The sequence below is a fragment of the Hemitrygon akajei genome, chromosome 18, assembly GCF_048418815.1.
Source record: "Hemitrygon akajei chromosome 18, sHemAka1.3, whole genome shotgun sequence".
NCBI classification, from domain to species: domain Eukaryota; kingdom Metazoa; phylum Chordata; class Chondrichthyes; order Myliobatiformes; family Dasyatidae; genus Hemitrygon; species Hemitrygon akajei.
The window spans coordinates 13224949-13245008 of NC_133141.1; the positions used below are offsets into that span (position 1 = coordinate 13224949).

The 20060-nt window shown below is 40.1% G+C and overlaps 1 protein-coding gene across 4 annotated transcripts in view; it reads right to left on the reverse strand.

The window, feature by feature from the left end:
- Window positions 1-15702: 15702 nt before the first annotated feature.
- Window positions 15703-20060, reverse strand: part of LOC140741108 (polypeptide N-acetylgalactosaminyltransferase 6-like) — a 74696-nt gene continuing 70338 nt past the window's right edge. For all 4 annotated transcript variants that reach the window (XM_073070869.1, XM_073070868.1, XM_073070870.1 and 1 more), the window contains 2 exons: window positions 18152-18304; window positions 15703-16970 (listed from right to left, as the gene is read on the reverse strand). In XM_073070869.1, coding sequence (XP_072926970.1) covers window positions 16857-16970; window positions 18152-18304 — 267 coding nt within the window. In that variant the 3' untranslated portion in view covers window positions 15703-16856. The remainder of the gene's footprint in view (window positions 16971-18151; window positions 18305-20060) is intronic.

Sequence of the window (20060 nt, forward strand, 5' to 3'; positions counted from 1 at the left end):
TGATTCCAGCACAACCGCCAACCTTCTGAAATGGTGTCTCACTCTGTTTTGCAACAACAGTGTAGTGCAGAGTGATAATATCATTGTTGTGCAGTGTTTGTGATCCTGGAATAGCAATTGACCTGTATCTAATGAAACTGAACTTAGTATGTATGTGAATGCATCTCTTTGGCGTCCAGTCAGAGTGAAGGTCACGGATTCAGCAAGAGTTCAAGGGCAATAGTGGTGGGAGACCTGAGAGTGAGGGGAATAGACAGGTGCATCAGCTACTTCAGACATCCAGGATGTTGTGTTGCCTTCCTTGCGTCAGGGTTAAGGATATTGTACGTGATGGTTGAAGGGTATGCTAAAGAGGAGGATAAATAGCCAGAGGCCATAGTCCAGAGTTAGAAGTAATGGCATAGGTACAAAGAGAGATGAGATCTACACAGAGCATTGTTATAGGAAAGCAGAATCCATCATCAGGGACCCCCACACCCAGGACATGCTCTCTTCTCACTGCTGCTATCAAGAAGAAGGTACAGGAGCCTCAGGACTCACACCACCAGGTTCAAGAACAGTTATTCCCCCTCAACCATCAGGCTCATGAACCAAAGGGGTTAACTTCACTTGCTCCTTCACTGAAATATTCCCACAAACAATGGACTCACTTTCAAGGAATCTTCATCACATGTTCTCGATATTTATTCTTTATCTGTTATTATTATTTCTTTCTTTTTGTATTTGCACAGTTTGTTGTTTTTTGCACTCTGGTTGTACACCCAAGTTGCTGTGGTCTTTCACTGATTCTGTTATGGTTACTATTCTATTATGGATTTATTGAGCATGCCCACAAGAAAATGAATCTCAGAGTTGTATATGGTGACATTTATGTACTTTGATTATAAATTTACTTTGAACATTGAACTTTGAAGGTCCTGTAACATAAGTTAAGGGAATTAGGTCACAGATTAAAGAGCAAGACCTCCAAGGTTGTAATCTTTGGATTACTTCTGGTTCCACCTGCTGGTGTATAGGAATAAGAGGATTGATACGTGGCCAAGAGGAAGGGCTTTAGATTTCCTGCAGAGAAAGGAAAAAGAATCTCAGGGTTGTATGTGGTGACGTGTATGTACTCTGATAACAAATTTTACTTTGAACTTCAGATTTCTGGAACCATTTCTGGGGAAGGTGGGATTTGTATAAGAGGGTGGAATGTGCCCATTATCTCTGCAGAGAAGTTTACCAATGCTGTTGGGGAATGGCTTAAACTAATTTGGCAGGGGAGTGACTAACAGGACATGAAGGTGTCGCATTATTGCAGTAGTGGATGGTCTTTTGAAACTGGGCAGAGATACATGGGTATGATCCAGTCCTTACCGAAGAATGCCTTGTGCTACAAGTGAAATAGACAGCTGTTCTTTTCCCTGAGACTGATGAGCATAAAAGTTAATTTTAAAAACTGAATCCTGATAAGTTATTCAGATAAAATGTATTTCATGGGTTTGCAACAACCTTGACAGCCTTGAAATCCTGAATGAACTAAGTAACTAGCTAGTCTCCAAATCATTACTTGTGTTGTTTAAAATAAAAGGCTATGGTAACTCATAGATTTATTTGTCAATATATTGCAGGATATGCTATGTTCTGAATTTAAATAAAATACTGTAAAGCTATATTTCTTATGTAGACATGACATTGCAATGGTCTAGAAACATTTCTCAATGTAAAGGTGCAGCTCAGATTATTGCCTCAAAAGCAGAGACTCAGCCAATGAATACCTCCGCCTGCCACTGGACGTGGTTACAAGATTAGGAGGCGCACTTGGATCCATGTTTGAAAATTCTTCTCATAGTGTTATAGAAATGACAATCATAAGGAGTATATTACCACACTGTATTGTTTACTGACTCTTCAAACTGAGTAACTCTTGTTAGCGGGTGAAATATGAGCTGGACAACAGAACATTCACTGACATTGGAATGAAGAACAGCAAGCAGAGCTGGAAACACAAATGACACTTTCAAGCTCCCAATGACTGTATTTTAGTGGACTAGAACTAAGGTAAATGAAAGGAGTGTAAATGAAAATGTGACCATTAGCTGTTTTTCCTTTGCACAGATAACGAGCAAGTCCTACACTTCACCAGACCCCTGACAAGGTTGCTGATAATAAAACTCGTTCCAAACCTGAGTTTTGGGGCTACTACATCAAAGATACTGTAGTGTATGCAGGTCTCGGGATGTCAGTTCATGGTCTTAGATGTTTTCCTTTTATGGGACAAACCAATAATTTGTAATAGTTTATATTGGGAAAATCAAAACCCATGAGCATTCCTCGACAATACCAAAAAAAAAATGCAATAAAAGGTGAAATTCTTTGACTGATAGAGACTAAAGAACATAGTTCAATGCTCTATCAAAGGCATTTGTAAAAATCCAGACAAGAATCCAATAGTGAAAATGTGAACATCTTTAGCTTGATATACAGAATTAATTTGGATGCCAAAGATGAAAATCACAATTGGTTTATGCAGTGCACCAAGTCAACTAGCTGGCTTTTTACATGAGGAATTGGCACAGAGTCTGGCATAAACTTAATACCGGTACATTGAATAAGCTCTTACTGTTCTATGACTCTAACCTGGATTTGAATCCAGTTCAGACCTAGGTGGTGAAATTCTTTTCTCTCCACCAGTTATAAGAGAATGAATGTGAAATGTAACAGAAGTTAAATTCTGTCTCAGTCTCAGGCAGATGACAACTGAAGTACAACAGTACAATTGTGACTGTTCAGTGGTTTGGGTTAAGGCACTTCAGGAAGAAGTCTGGATCTAATTATATCCATCTATGCTAACCCAGATTTGCTGATAAAAATAAAATAGCTCTATTGCTGATGATTGGCTCCCGGCAGAGATCTCCTTGCTGATTCCCCCCCCCTCTGCATTATCCTAGTCACAAATCTCTTCAATACATATTATATACACTTGTTGCTTCTTTATATTTTATTTAAACTGCAGGAAGAAATTTACATAAAACATTTTGGTACAGGTAGATGGAAGGCAGGGTGGGGTTATTTCCTCCGGAAGGCTTTACGCCCTTAAGCATTGCTGGGTTTCATTTCATCACCACGAGCAGGCGGGCATGTGCATAGTTTAATTGTAATTGTACCAACGGACAGTGATATTGCTGCAGCATTCATAGGACAAAGCAGAGAGAGTGACCAAGATGATGTTTTAAAAAATCAACAAGTACTGAAATGAAAACTGAATGTTAGTGTTGGCCTGTTAAGATATATTGTTGCCAACTTGATCTATGCAGCTGCTAAAATACAGGGGTAAACCTCAGCCTCTTTGCCAATTCTTGTCTAAAAGGCTGTCAGAGATACAGTCCAAGAATCAGTCGGTTGCACAAGTTCTGCACTGTTAAACATTCAGAAGGTCTTTTAAAATGTTCTGCTGCAAGCCGAGCAGAGCAAAAACTTTGAATTATGCCAACAAGCACATAAAACCTGGAGCAGCCAAGTTGTCAGTTGTACATCCACCACACCTCATTTACTGCTCAGCAATCTTGTATATTTCTGGGATGTGGGCATTACCGGAAAGGCCCATATTCGACTGTTCTCGAAAAGACGGTAGTGAGCCACCTTCTTGAAATTCTGCTGTATTTTTTGTAAAGGTGTAACTAGTGTTGCTGGAGAACGAGTTCCAAAATGTAAATTGAACAATGACAAAGCTCAAAGTTCATTTATTATCAAAGTACACACATGTCACCATGTACAACCCTGAGATTTGTTTTCCTGTGGGCATACTCAATAAATCCATGAAATGCAATGAAAGACTGTGCCCAACAGGATGGACAAACTCCCAATGTGCAAGAGACGACAAATTGTGCAAATACAAAGAAAAAAAAAAAAAAATATCAAGAACATGTGATGAAGAGTCCTTGAAAGCGAATCCATAGATTGTCGTGGGACAATTCAGAGTGAAGTTGAGTGAAGTTATCCCCTCTGGTATAAGAGCCTGTTGGTTGAGGGGTAGTAACTGTTCCTGAACCTGGTGGTGTGGGTCCAAGAATGAATAATGACATTGACTGTTTATTCCTCTCCATAGATGCTGCCTGGCCTGTTCAGTTCCTCCTGCATTTTGTGTGTGGGATCCTCAATGATGTTAAAGCTATTGAATGTCATGAGTAAATGATTACATTCAGTCTTGTTAGAGAAGGTCATTGCCTGCCACATATGTGACACTTCTTCTTCCAGTCAAGATGGTCTCTGTCGAGTTCGTGGCTCAGACTTAGTTGTTCGTAGGGATGGTTTTGCAGACAGAGAGGGGAGTTAGGGGTCAGGTTAGGGTTTAGCGACAGGGATGTGGGGAAGTTAGTGGTTTGTCCAGACTCTAGGCCTCTGCTCCATGCATATGTTTGATGAAGGACATCCGTGGTCAAATGTTGGCCAGCTGACCAGCAAGGATGCGGATTGGTGGATCCCAGGTCGGTGAGATGTCGGTGGGTTTCAGGATCAGAGTTCCACGCAGGCAGGAGGCACAAGGGCCAGTGACCCTCTAGTCGCACGAGTCAGCGAGACCTGAGTTTGAGGCCTATTGTTCGGGATCCTGTCATCAGTGAGTCCGGAGTTCAAGTCCTTATTTGATGCTATTGGCGAATCCTGGGGTCAATACTGAATAATGAAGCTCAGAAGTTGATCGGTAGTCCGGAAGTGGAGGTCCAATGGATGAAGCTCTGGGTCTAGGAGTCTGCAAGTCCACTGAGCAAGTCGAAGGCCCCAATGTCTGCATGTCCATGAGTCTGCTGGAGGTTGGAGGCCCAGAGATGGCCTGTCCTAAGGTTAAAGGAGTGAGTGTGTGTGTTTGGGGGGGGGGGGGGGGGATGTAAGGGGCCTGTTTTGCTGTTGTTGCTTTGTTGCTGTTCTGTTGTTGTCATGGCTTGTATGTTCTGCAAACAGGGTGGACACGCTGGAATGTGTGGTGACACTTGTGGGCTGGCTGCAGCACATCCTAAGGTTGTGTTGATTGTTAACACAAATGATGCATTTCACTGTATGTTTTGGTGTACATGTGATAGATAAATGGATCTGAATCTGAAACAAATATTACTTGGATCGCCACTTGTCACCAATACCTAAATGTTGTCCAGGTCTTGCTGCATGTAGGTCTGGACTGTTTCGTTATCAGGGGATTGATTGGAACTGAACAATGCTCATTCATCAGTGAACAGCCACACTTCTGACCTGATATTAAAGGAAAAGTCAGTGATGAAGCAGCTGAAGATATTTGGGCCCAGGCCACTGCACAGAGAAACTTGTGAGGCAATGCCTTAGGGCTGAGACAGAACCATTTTTCTTTGTGCTAGGTGTGAGTCCAGTCAATGGAGAGTTCTTCCTTTGTTTCCATAGAATTTAAATTTATCATGACTTTTTAATGCCACGCTTGGTGTTTTGACATTAAGGACTCGTTACTCTTACCTCACCTTTGGAATTTGTTGAGAATAATATTTCTCAATGTAATACAGTAGTTATTAAAAGGCTTATTATCACATAACATTAGTTTTGGTTTCACGCTGTTATCCGTGGGTATGACAGTTCCCATTATAATTGAAGCAAGGGAGAATTGTGTTGGCTGTGGTGAGCAGAGCAGGTTGAAGAATAGAATATTACTTAAACACAAGAGATTCTGTAGATGCTGGAAATCCAGAGTAACACACACAAAATGCTGGAGGGACTCAGCAGGTCAGGCAGCTTCTATGTGGAAGAGTAAACAGTCAAAATTTTGGGCCAAGGCCCTTCATCAGTCTTCGAAGGTCCCACAAATGGCTCTTACATTTGGCAGTTTCTATTGTAAGTCTGCATGAATTTGTAAAAGATTTTGAAGTTGATATAAAATGAGCCACAGGCAATTTGCTAAACACAGCACCAGATGAGGTACGCTTGACCAAATTAATGGTTGCTCAACCTCACATTATGCAGTAAGATATCAACATATTGATGCAATTACAAAGAAGGCATGCCAGTGGCTATACTTCATCAGGAGTCTGAAGAGATTTGCTACATCACCAAAGACTCCTGCAACTTTGGACAGACATACCATGGAGAGTATTCTGAATGATTGCCTGGTATGGAGTCTCCAATATGCAGGATCAAAAGATCAGCCAGTTCCATCACGGACACAAATCTCCCCACTACTGAGAGAATCTTCAAAAGGCAATGCCTCGAGAAGGCAGCATCCATCACCAACCATGACATGCCCTCTTATTACCACCATCAGGAAGAGAAAAGACGGGAGCCTGAGGGTTCACAGGCTGTTTTAGAAACAGCTTCTCCTGTGTCTTCAGATTTATAAATGGCTCTTGAACCCATAAACACTACCTTACTATTCCTCTTCTGCACTATTTCTTTGATTTTTTGAAGTGTAACTTATAGCAATTTTTTAGGCCTTGCACTGTGCTACTCGCACGAAACAAATGTTCATGGTCTTCTGCTGCTGTCACTCTTCCACTTCAAGGTTCAACACGTTGTGTGTTTGGAGATGTTCTTCTTCACACCACTGTTGTAACGCCTGTTTTTTTGAGTTACTGTTGCCTCCCTGTCAGCTTGAACCTGTCCAGCCATTCTCTTCCGGCCTTTCTCATAAATGAGGCATTTTCACCCACAGAGCTGCTGCTTACTGGATTTTTTTTTTGTTTTTCACACCGTTCTCTAAAAACTCTAGAGATTGTTGTGCGGGAAAATCCCTGGAGATTAACAGTTTTTGAGATACTCAAACCACCCCGCCTAGCACCAACAATCATCTCCATGGTCAATGTCACTTAGATCGCATTTCTTCCCCATTCTAATATTTGATCTGAACAACAACTGAATTTCTTGACCATGCCTGCATGCTTTCATGCATTGAGTTGGTGCCACATGATTGGTTGATTAGATACTTGCATTAACGAGGTGTATAGGTATACCTAATAAAGTGACCACTAAGTATATGTCAGTGATAATAAACCAGATTCTGATTCTGTCTAGCGTACTTGGAGCTGAATAAACAAGTGGAACATTTCTACTCACTGAACTGAGAAAGGCTCAGTTTGTTGTCACCAGTACAGTCTTCTATGCAGTGGTGTGCTGGGGTAATGGTATCAACATAGGTGATGCCAACAGGCTCAATAAACTGATCAGAAAGGCTGTTTCTGTTATAGGAGTCAAACTGGATACACTGGAGGCTGTGGTAGAACAAAGGACCCTACGGAAAATCCTGGCAATTCTGGACAATGTTTCTCACCTTCTGCATGCCACCTTGGCTGAACAGAGGAAAACTTTTAGTAATAGACTAAGACAACTGCGCTGCTCCAAAGGTCATTCTTACCCTCGGCCATTAGGTTCTATAATGAGCCAACCTAGAGCCGGGGAAGTGAAAAACCCCTCCTGTTAGGCTGTTTCTAGTAACTTACCTTTTATTCTTTCTTACTTCTCATCTAATATTTGTATATCTGTGCAGTTGTAATGCTACTGTGACACTACCATTTCTTTCGGGATCAATAAAGTATCTTATCTAAGATGTACAGACTCAGCATGTTTGTAGTTACAGTGATACTAGAAAGTTTATGAACACTGTAGAATTTTCTCTATTTCTGCATAAGTAGGACCTAAAATGTGATCAGATCCTCACGCAAGTCATAAAACTAGAAAGAGAGAACCCAATTAAGTAAATAACAAAAAAATTATACTTGTTTATTTATTGAGAAAATTGATCCAATATTACATGTATTTGTTGGAAAAAGTCTGTGAGCCTTTGCTTTCAGTGACTGGTGTAACCCCCTTGTACAGCAATAACTTCAACCAAATGTTTCCGGTGACCATTGATCCAACCTGCACATCGGCTTGCAGGAATTTTAGACCATTCCTCCTTACAAAACTGCTTCAACTCTGGGATGTTGGTGGGTTTCCTTGTATGAACTGCTTGCTTCAGGTCCTTCCACAATATTTCTATAGGATTAAGGTCAGGACTTTAACTTGGCCATTTCAAAACACAAATTTTCTTCTTTTTAAACCATTCTGTTGTTGATTTACTCGTGTTTCGGATCATTGTCTTGTTGCATTATCTAACTTCTATTAAGCTTCAGGTGATGGACTGCTACCCTGACATTCTCCTGTAAAATGTCTTGATACAATTTTGAATTCATTGTTCCCTCAACGATTACAAGCTGTCCAGGCCCTGAGGCAGCAAAGCAGCCCCAAACCATGATGCTCCTTCCACCATGCTCTTCACAGTTGGGATGAGGTTTTGGTGTTGGTGTACAGTGCCCTTTTTCCTCCAAAAATAGCAGTGTGCATTTCTGCCAAAAGGTTCAACTTTTGTCTCATCTGTCCACAGAATATTGTCCCAGAAGCATTGTAGAACATCCAGGTGGTCCTTTTGCAAACTTGAGATGTATAGCAATGTTTGGTTTTTGGAGAACAGTGGTTTCCTCCGTGGTGTCCTTCCATGAAAACCATTCTTGGTCAATGTTTTTCTTATAGTGGACACATGAACAGAGACTTCAGCAAGTTCTAGAGATTTCTGCAGGTCTTCTACTGTTGCCCTTGGGTTCTTTTTCACCTCCCTTAGCATAGCACGTTGTGCTGTTGACGTGATCTTTGCAGGACGCCCACTCCTAGGGAGAGTAGCAACAGTACTGAGTTTCCTCCATTTGTAGACAATTTCTCTTACTGTGGACTGATGAACACTCAGGTCTTTAGAAAAGCTTTGGTAGCCTTTTCCAGGTTCGTGCATCTCTACAATTCTTCTTCTAAGGTCCTCTGAAAGTTGTTTTGATCGAGGTGTGGTGCACATTAACAAATCTTTCTTGAGAAGAGCAGGCTCTGTCAGTAACCTGACATAGAAACATAGAAAACCTACAGCACAAGACAGGCCCTTCAGCCCACAAAGTTGTGCCGAACATGTCCCTACCTTAGAAATTACTAGGCTTACCTATAGCCCTCTATTTTTCTAAGCTCCATGTACCTATCCAAAAGTCTCTTAAAAGACCTTGTGTGTCTTTTTTTTATAGGGCAGGGCCCCTCTTCAACGCACACCTCCAATCTCATCTCATTGATTGGAACACCTGACTCCAAATAGCTTTTGTAGAAGGCATTACCCCAGAGGTTCACATACTTTTTCCAACAAATACATGTAATATTAGATAATTTTTCTCATTAAATAAATGAACAATTATGTTTGTGTGTTATTTATTTAATTGGGTCCTCTTTATCTAGTTTTAGGACTTGCATGAAGATTTGATCACATTTTAGATCATATTTATGCAGAAATAGAGAAAATGCTGCAGGGTTCACAAACTTTCTAGCACCACTGTATGCCTATTATGTACACAATGTTAGCATTTAATGTCTTCAGTTTAATACGTTTTAACTTGTGGAGATAAGGGGATTTGGCACTTAGTTTTTCAAATGGGAAAGACACAGACTGTACAGCAAAATATACAGTTACATTTATTATTAGGTTCTTTAATATCATTGCTAATATGGGAAAAATTACAGCTGAGTTCGATTCAAGCAGCAATGAACATTTCTAACCACCCCACTAAGCTTCTGAATAATGCTAACTCACCACTCAGGCCCAGTCCTAATGCTGTCGTTCACCCTTTTGTCAAATGGCTGTTATTCGTGTGTGATTATGAACAGTGAACACCACAAGCTGTTTGGTTGTAGGGGACATACCAGTTCACATCTGCCTTCCCTGAACAATATCCATCTTCTTGATGTCAATTGATCGGCCAATTCTATTGATAGGGAATGACAACACTCTTATCCGGTTAAAAGGTTATGGTTTCAAACCACACCTCAAGACTTGAGCACAATCTAAACAGTAATATGGAGGGTGGGCTATCTAACAAAGTCTGTTGTTGTTTATGCACTAGACCTTATTGAACTAGGCGGTCATTCCAATTTCCTGGGCCATATTTTTCCTTTCATCATGGAAAAAGAAAAAGGATTCACATAGACAGGCACTTGATGGTCATCGAGGACTCTAAGCCAAAGGGCATGTTTACATGCTGTGTTGCTATAGAAACTACAGCACAGAAACAGGCCCTTTGGCCCATCCAGTCTGTGCCAAACCATTTAAGCTGCCTATTCCCATCCACCTGGACCCAGGCCATAGCCCTCCATCCATGTACCTATCTAAACTTCTCTTAAACATTGAAATCGCATCCACCATTTCAGCTGGCAGCTCGTTCCACACTCTCTCCACCCTGAGTGAAGAAGTTCCCCTCATATTCCCCTTAAATATTTCACCCTTCACCCCTCAAAGTTCAAAGTAAAATTTATTATCAAAGTACATACATGTCACCACATACAGCCCTGAGATTCTTTTTCTGCAGGCATACTTGGCAAATCTATAGAACAGTAACTGTAAACAGGATCTGTAAATTGTAAACATCAGGAACTGTAAACAAACTTGCACATATAGATAATAAATAAATAACAATAAATAACCCATTACCCATAACCTCTGGTTGTAGCCCCCACCCCACCTCAGTGGAGAAAGCATGCTTGCATTTACCCATTTATACCCCTCATAACTTTGTATGCCTCTATCAAATCTCCTCTCAGTCTTCTACGTTCCAAGGAATAAGGTCCTAACCTATTCAATCTTTCCTTATAAGTCAGGTCCTCCAGTCCCAGCAACATCCTTGTGAATTTTCTTTGTACCCTTTCAACCTTATTTACATCCTTCCTGTAGGTAGGTGACCAAAACTGCACACAATACTCCAAATTAGGCCTCACCAATGTCTTAGACTGCATCAACTTAACATCCTAACTCCTGTACTCAAATACTTGGATCTATGAAGGCCAATGTGCCAAAAGCTCTCTTTACAACCATATCTACCCGTGATAAAACAAACAATGCAGTCTTGTATCTGATTAATGTTTGTAGGATTTTATTATGTTGATGTTGTTGCTGTTTTTGCTTGTAGAATGTGAAAGGTGCACTCTTAACAATTGCATATTGTGTATCCCGCTTTGAGTTGACACAAATTCAAATGAGAGCATTGTCTCAGTTACTAAATTGTGAAGTGAATAATTTATATGAGCAAACAAAGTAAAGACTAATGCTACGTCCACACTAGACCAGATAAATCTGTAACCGAAGCTTTTTCTCTTCGTTTTGACCCTCCTCCACACTGAAATGGTGTTTTCCTCCTCCAAAAATGGAGCTTTTCTAAAACACCCTCCAGAGTATGTAAATTTGAAAACACTGCTTGGGCAGAGTAGTGTGGATGGGGTAGCCGGAGATTTCTAAAAATGCTGTCATAACATGCCGGAACAGATAGTGGCAGCAGCGCGACATTTCATTGTTTTCCTGAGCGCATCCCACCCCCCCCCCCCACACAACCTAACAATTTCAGAACAGACTGCAACGAGACTGAAGCCAGAAGAGTTAGAAATGTACTCACCAAATACTTTGACCCATAACTTACTGAATAAATAAGTATACTCACTTTGCCCTGTTTTCTGTCCTTGCTCGTATGAAGGTGGTTTACTTATTTATGCAAGTACTTCTCTGACAATAGATGTGTAACAGCCTAATGTAACATTGTATGGAAATGTTGATGCAGACATGTTTTATACATTTAACAAGGTGCTTTATTAATGCAACAGATTTGGTCAGTTTTTCAATGTTCATCATCAGCCGGGTCAATCTGTCCGTGAACTCCCTGTCGTTTGCCTCCATCTGCTCCAGTATTATTTTTTTTTTAGTTTTAAGCCCTCCTGCACAAGAGCGAACAGCTGTCTGTCATTTGGCAATTTCCTTTTAAGTTTTTCTAGTCTGTAACTGCACAAACGCGCACTTTCACAGCAAGATTCGACACCAAACATGTCGCTTCTTTTCTGTAGATGTGTCCTGCGCATGCCCAGTAGGAGGAGATTCGCCCAAATACCCGCTTTAATGTGGACGGAGGTATTTTCAAAAACGCTTGGCCTGGATGCCTATCGTTTTTACGTGAAACTGGCATTTTCAAAATTATCCGGTCTAGTGTGGATGTAGCCTAAACCAGCATGCACAAGTTGCCAGTGATTAACATACCTTATAAATTCAAGTAGTCAATATGAGGTCTAGAATGTTTTTTGCGCTTTGAGTAGATTGGAGACCATTCCCTGTACATTCAAAAATCAAAAGTGCGTGCATTACAGGGAAAAATGACAGCTGTAGTAGATCAACAAACGCTTAAGCCATTGAAACTTCCACTGAATTTTTCTTTTTAGAGGTTAAAATGGGGACTTTTGATGGAGTGCAGCCAACATGATTATATTGAAGCAACACCAAATGAATACATTAAAGATCTGAAGATATTTAAAGGAACAATCATAACAGAATGCAAATACTTGGATTGGAGTTTAGCTAAGATGTTGCTATCCTGTAGGAGCTCATCAAAGTACAATTCATGGCTAGGCCAAGCAGGGAATTTACCCATTTAGAAAACCCAATCTACTGTTGACTTGATATTCATTCATCGTGGTAGTATTTTCTGGAAAAAATGGGAATTGACTGATTCCATGCCAAGCCCAGCCCGCCACCATAATCTGATGTAAAGGCTATGCAACATTCAGCCAATGTTCCTCTCCACATCCTCATAGTCCCAATACAGAGGCCACTTGCAGCATCTTAGCAGAGTGCTCAAGATTAGCAAAGGTAAATTATCAAACCTGGGGATTGCTTAGGGTAGCGTGGAAGTGCATCAGGTTATGCATGTAATTACTAAACTATCTTTGAGACTTGGTAAATCCAATCACATCATGATCATAATTAAACGTAGAAGGATCAAGAATGTCTGTTCCTGAAAATTTCTAGTGATTTAATCCTTAGTAAGGGTTGGGGGGGGGGGGGGTGTGGGGGGAATCCATGATTAGTATTCCGAAGAACTAGAGCATTCAGTCCTCAAGCTCTAATGTGACTATGCTCCACATTCTGCAGTCAGCAGTCGAGACCCTAGTACCTTCTCTTGCTCTGGTACCATGGATGAAATAATGAACAACACTTTCACAAGTCAAACATGATTTTATTATTGTCGTAAGTTATTTTAAAATCAAATATGGCAACATACTCAGCAGTGCTCAAGTGGGAAACATTTACTAGAACAATTCAAATAAAATAAAAGAAATTGCCTTTTACAGAAATTTCAATTCTGACATGCTTTTTTATCCTCCTTCAGTTTCCTTCCCTGCATCCAGCAGAGGCCATCTCCCTCAGTCATGCTTTTGTGACCTTACACAACAAATGTTGGTTAGCAGCTCCATTTTCCCAAGAACACATTTTCACTTACTGGAGTAGGCCTTAATGGACAAAGATAATGAATACTTTTTAGTGCCCTTCACGATCCCTGGATGTCAGAAGCACTTTACAGCCAACTAATTACATTTTGAATTGTAGCCATTGTTATAAGAAAGGTGGCAGTTAATTTTCACACAGCAAGTCCCTTAAGAATTCCAGACAGTCTGTTTTAGATGTTAATGGAGAATAAATATTGGCCAGGACATCAGTGATCAACAATATTCTTAACTAATTTTCCATTTATTTGAAAGTAAACATTAAATTGTGGAGGTACAGCTGTTGCCCTAGCTAAGAACTGAGCTCTTGCTCTTCCTGTTCTTTATGACACAGCATCAAAATAAGTGCATTTATTGACAAAACCAAAGACATTGTCGTGCTTCATTAAAACTCAGAGGCATTCTTCAATGCAGCAGGACTCCAGAGGGATTTACTGGGTTTTTAAACAATTATAATCTTCTTTCCTGCATTTTAAAAGAACAGCTTATACACAGAAGATGAAATGCTTATACAATTGTTAGAGAGTAGTGATATACTGAATGTTTTTTTTCAGAACTATAAGATTAGAATTCGATGGAGGTAGATATCAGATTTAGGAAATGGAATTCAAACCACATGTTCAATTTTCAAGAAATCAATATCCAGTTCAATAAATCAGGGTAAAACTAGAGTCATTAAGATGCAGGCAGGATAGTGGTCATTGTGTGAAAGTAGCCTACTCCTGAGCACATAAACCAGAGTCTAGAGCACGAGTACTGCTCCCATTGGATGCCTGATAACACCACAAAATTTCCACACAATATGAAGCAGATTGCCCAACTTGAAACAACTAAATGTCTAAATGGAATATTCACAGGCTTTTGGATAGATAATTAAATTAACCATGATTTGCAGCACAGTATTATAAAGCAAATCATTTTTAGCTCGGGGGAGTAACTAAGTTTACTGTAGTACAGGAGGACCATTTTGATCATTGTGAAATGAGGAAAAAAGAGCTTCTTTGGTTTTAGATTAACAATGGGCTTCCTTCGTGCATATGCAAAAGTGCGAGCATAAGGCAAAAATTTCTACAAGTCAGAGTATAACAAATTCAAAAATGCGTAGAAAAATATAATTTGGGTTCTGTTGCCTCAAATCCAAAATATGAAAAAAATTAAATTAGGTGATCCTCAGATACTCAAAAGAGCCTCATGCAGTTTGATAATTCAACTCACCAACTCAGAATAGGCTGAATTATTAAAATTAGGGACTAGATATTCCATAAAGGAACCCAAAATCCATTTCAACTGTGTCTGTTATATATGTACCTGTTCAGTCTATTTCAAGATAGCTTATCATAAGCTATACAATTCCAATGTACAGACTCACTTTTTGCTAACCTCACATATCTGTGGAAATGCAGCTTGGTGTAATCAGCGTACCGAAAAGTCTGTGTTTACCCGTAACATTGATTTCAATGCTCTTTCTAGACAGAGAAAATTTTTTTTTTACAGTTCTGAAGTTCTGTAAGTCAATGGCTAACTGAACAGGAGTGATAGACATCAAAACAGAACTGTACCTTTGATATGACGTTGCTCTTAATGTACCTATGATGATTTATTAAAGCTGTCTCACATTTGGTTACATTCATTATCAAGTGTCAATTGAGCTCAAGTACAAATCAAAACTAAAAGAATGAACTAAGTTGCTCTGTGTTCCATTCTGCTCATTTGTTAGATTTTAATTTGCATGTATTCTTCCCCTGCCCTTCGAAAGGTGCTGGCTCTTTGGTACCAGTCACCTTTTGGCATCTTGCCCGAGTGGTCATTATTCCCTGATTGTTGGCAAGTTCTTTTCACTAGTGCCAATGCTAAAGCTTTTAACTCAACTGTAGTGTTCCTCCTATCTTACCACATAGGAATTAGTTAATTCAACGGAGACCGAGCACTTGAGACTGTTAGGGAAGTTGTGAAGAAAAGGAGAAGACATGCAACTAAATTTCAAATGAGAAAGTACTTGCATAAACAATTTGCCTCAGGATATGACTTAATTGCCAAGAAATTGTCCCTGTATAGCAGCATTAGTCATAGGTTACGAGAAGGTAGGAGAACGGGGTTGAGAGAGAAAATAAATCAGTCATGATCAAATGGTGGAGCAAACTCAATGGGCTGACTGGCCTAATTTTGCACCTTTGTCTTACTGTATTATTAAACACACAGCATTGGCTTCACCGGAACCAAATTTCATGAAGCAGAGTAGAAAGGTGGAGCTGCTATTGTAAAGCATATTTGGGGTGCAAGTGACAGGGAATTAATTTTCTATTCCTCTTAAGACCATGTGTAGTTCCCACACTTAAAATCATAGCCAATCTAGAGCCACATTTGATACCAGGAACAATGCTGGAACACCAAAGGTGATATTTACCAGTTGAATTTATTTCCTTCCTATTTGATACATTATCTTGCAGCAAATTCACAGGTGGGAAGTAAGTATTAGACATAAAGAGGAACTTCACTTGGATAAAGATGATTTAACGTTCCCAGTGTTCTTCAAAACCCCATGCTAGATCTTCTGAAGTGAAACAATTCCCTTCCCCAACTCAGTTCCTAATTGCTTCCTTTGGGAAAAGTTCCTTTCCTACCCTCACAGGGGAATAGCAGCTTCCTACCATTATAAAGGGCAGTGCCCTCTCACATAGTTTGGATTTTGACAATATGTTGGGATACATAATGTCAATACCTCTTCAAAGTTGCAAATAGAATGAGCGAGAATGAATTTCATACAGAACCTTTCACTTGACTCCATACAGCATTTCACAGGCTACAATTGCAACTACGCAGATAAAATTTGCAGCCAATTGCGCACAAAATGTGATTTTCTAGACCTGAGAGGGCAGAGGTGGCCTTCATATTGTGTTTTAAATTATAACTTTTCCTACTCCAAGATTTGAGAAATTTCAAGCTTCAATACGACTCTTCAGCCAGTTAAATCAGGAACAGATTGAATCATCATTTTAGAATAGTCTCCAGTGCATCAATCAAACAGTAGACTTCAACACTGTACTGCTTTGGATCAGGACCAATAAAAAAATAGTAGATATCTCAAATCCAATTTACATCAAATGCCAATTGAATTAACATCATCTTACAAATGTTCCATATCACGGAGGGTGAGGAATTATAACAAATAAATGCATTGTGAATTCTGAATAAACAAAATATTCATCAAGTGAGAGGGAATGGGCAGATAGAGGCTGGGGTCGGTTTGGGGAAGAAATAATTTTGAAGGATACAGGTTTTTTTTTTAAAAAAAGAAAATAGCCATAGAAAGCTGAGTGGAACTTTTCAAAATTTTGCAAAGATCCTTTTGATTCAATGAAGTGATTTCATTTTTAAACAAAAGAGGAATGAATCAGTAAGTCTCATTTGGTCTATACCTGAACTGAAATTCAAAGTTAGAAAAAGATTTGACGGTGAGGCTGGCCTTTAAATCGGACCACTTGTGCACATTTTCCCCACTCAGAATGATTCTGATAGTTCCCCAGGAACCAGCTTCTTTCTTGACATCACTAGATGAAAAGCCACTGCTGGAACAGGTCTGCAGGGTTGCATGCAACAATGGATGGGTTCTTTCCCGATGCAGTCAAGCACTGATTAATCGCAGAATTTCTTATCAGGTCATTCTTAAAAGCAAAAAAGAAAGAAAACTCAACTTCGACACATATTTCTCTTTCCCTTCCCCTTCACCCACTCTCACTCCCCCAATCCCACCTTCTCCAGACGTTGCTGACTCACACCAGGGTACATTTCCATTGGTGCCATCTTCCATCTTACCAATTTTACTATGTCTTTCATCAAAAAAATCCCTTTTAGTGCTCATGTCCCAGGGTGACTTGAAGCCTTGCTTCGCAGGAGGGGTGCAAGCTGAACAACTGTCTTTTCACACTCATGGTTTCCTTCTTTTAGAAGTTAGACATTCCTTCCCCATATTTATTTCCCTCAAATGCTAGAACTGGGAATGCACAAGAGAGCTCTACTTGCACTGATAGCTCACCACTGTATGAGCCAAGTGGTTACATGCTCAGTGTAGCCAGACACAGCAAGACTGAGAAATTTACTAGTGGCAGCTGATGATAGAAGCTGGGGCGATAAGGCAAGACAAAGACACTGCAGGGTCAGGTTAAGCCACAGCAGAGTCTGATCTTGTGCCATTGCTTCACATTTACATTTTCCAGAAAAAGGTAATAAGGCTTAATTTCCCATAATCACCATCCCCCTCCCCCTTTGCTGTTTCAAAAATAGAAGATCCACTGACCCCATGTGGTATCACACCTCATTCAGAGCACTCCACACCACCACAAATCTGTAAACAAACTGAACTATGGCATGCCTTGCAGTAATACAAAATCCCGAATAACCCCCACAACCTCAAATTAAATCAATGAGCCCCCGCACCAGCAACTGATGTGAAGGCCTTGTGGAAAAGCGCTGGGGCAAGGATCATTAATCAAACAGAAACTTCAAGCTCAGACCCACCATGGGTACTCCAGCACCCTTTAATAGCAACCTCTCGGAGATGGAGTAGTCTCGTTTCTCATTGGAAACTCAAATCCACCTCCTGCAGAATAGAGTTTTCCAGGACTTCTGACAGCACCCAAGGTTTGACTTGGGCAAAGGAAGGGAAAGGTGGTCCAGGTTCCTATTTCTGATTTCTATTAATGACTTGATTCACATCTTTGAATAATGGAAGACAGGCATGGTGGCACACCCTGGAAGTGAACTAATCCTTGGGATGGGAGGGGAGGAAGAAGCCAGTCCCATTCCCCTTTCACAGACAAGACTATTAATCAATTGCAGTACTTACATTTAGAAATTCCCAGTGCTCCTCCCTCGGCACTTTGGTATCTTTCCCTGTGTATTTACATTGCTGTAACAGAACTTGGCCATACGCAGCATGAAGACACAGCTGCTTGCCAACATTGTGACGTATTTCAGACTGGGATGTATATTCAAAATACTGAAATTATCAATGGAGAAAAAAAAAAGTGTATATTATTAAAACAGCATATACAGCAGATCTCCAAGCAGAACCACAGTTATAAGCCAATCTACGGTGACTTTTCTTCACCAATCTTCCCTCCATTCCTCCTAAAGGCATAGCACTTTGGCTGAGATAGGTTTCCAAAGGCACCACCAACCACTGTTTGATAATGCTCCTCTGAATCCCGAGAACAAACACACAATAAAGGAGCCGTTTATTGGAAGTAGATATTGTTATTGATTGCATCATCTTACACAAGTAATTACTTTTCACTTTTGAGTCTAAAGAGCAAGCATTAGTGGACTGTTTAATCACCTAAAAGGTGGGCAAATGGAGAAGGCATTACATACAAGCCCCAGCCTTCTCACATTGAAAACCATCATCCATTCATTGGCTTGAAGTGGGAATTCTGTCCAATTTTTCCCAATTGATTGAGAATCAAAGCTAGGATATCTTTGGTCTACTCACTGTTTTATACTGATGAATCATAATAGAAAACAATCAGCACGTTTCTTCCTCCCTCAATGAACATGAGAACTTGTTCCCTCTCATTTTCTTTCTCACTCATGATGGTAAAGCATCTCCAAAAGTTCTCAAGATCACAATGGGACAAACAACTAAGGTCAGACCACAGCTTCCTACAATTTACATCACACTACCTTGCTTGCAGGTTGAATATCCATTTGCTTTGTTGCTCAAATCACGGTAATCTTGTATGCCAACAGTCCAGATCTCCCAACTTCAGTCATAGCTAACAACTTTACATGATCCTTGGGTTGCATCTTCCAATTCACCCACCCTCTCACATGTTTGGTATGGTCTGTAAAGTTGATTAATTTGTCTGACAGGCACCAATAGATAATCCAGTTGTTAATACATCATCTTGAAAAGGAGTACAGACTGTGCATGATTAAAACTTGATTCTTTCTTTCTTGAACAACATGTTACTGAACCTACAGGGGAACGTGCTGTCTTAGATCTGGTCCTGTGCAATGAGACAGGTAAAATTAGTGATCTTGTAGTTAGGGATCCTCTTGGAAAGCGTGATCACAGTATGACTGAATTTCTCATAGAAATGGAGGGTGCAATAGTTCAATTGAAAACCAGTGTATTATACCTAAACAAAGGAGACTACAATGGGATGAGGGAGGACTTGGCTGGTGTAGACTGGGAACACAGGCTATATGGTGGGACAGTTGAGGAACAGTGGAAGACTTTCAGAGATTTTTCACAATGCTCAACAAAAGTATATTCCAGTTAAAAGCAAGGACAGCAAGGGTGGGGAGAGCGAGCCTTGGATAACTAAGGAAATAAAAGGTATCAAACTAAAAGTTTGTGCATACAAAGTTGCCAAGAGTAGTGGGAAACTGGAAGATTGGGAAAACTTTAAAAAGCCACAAAGTATCTCTAAGCAAGCAATAAAGAAAAGGAAGCTAGATTATGAGAATAAACCAGCACAAAATATAAAAACAGGCAGTAGAAGTTTTTATAGTTATATAAAGTGGAAAATGGCAGCTAAAATGAACATGGGTCCCTTGGAATTTGAGAAGGAATTAATACTGGGTAATGAGGAAATGGCAGAGGCTTTGAATGATGATATTGTGTTGGTCTTCATGGTGGAGGACACATCTAACATGCCAAAGAGAGATGTTATGGAGATGAGGACCTCGATACAATAGCTATCACTGAAGAGGTAGTGCTGAGCAAACTTGTGGGCCTGAAGATAGATAAG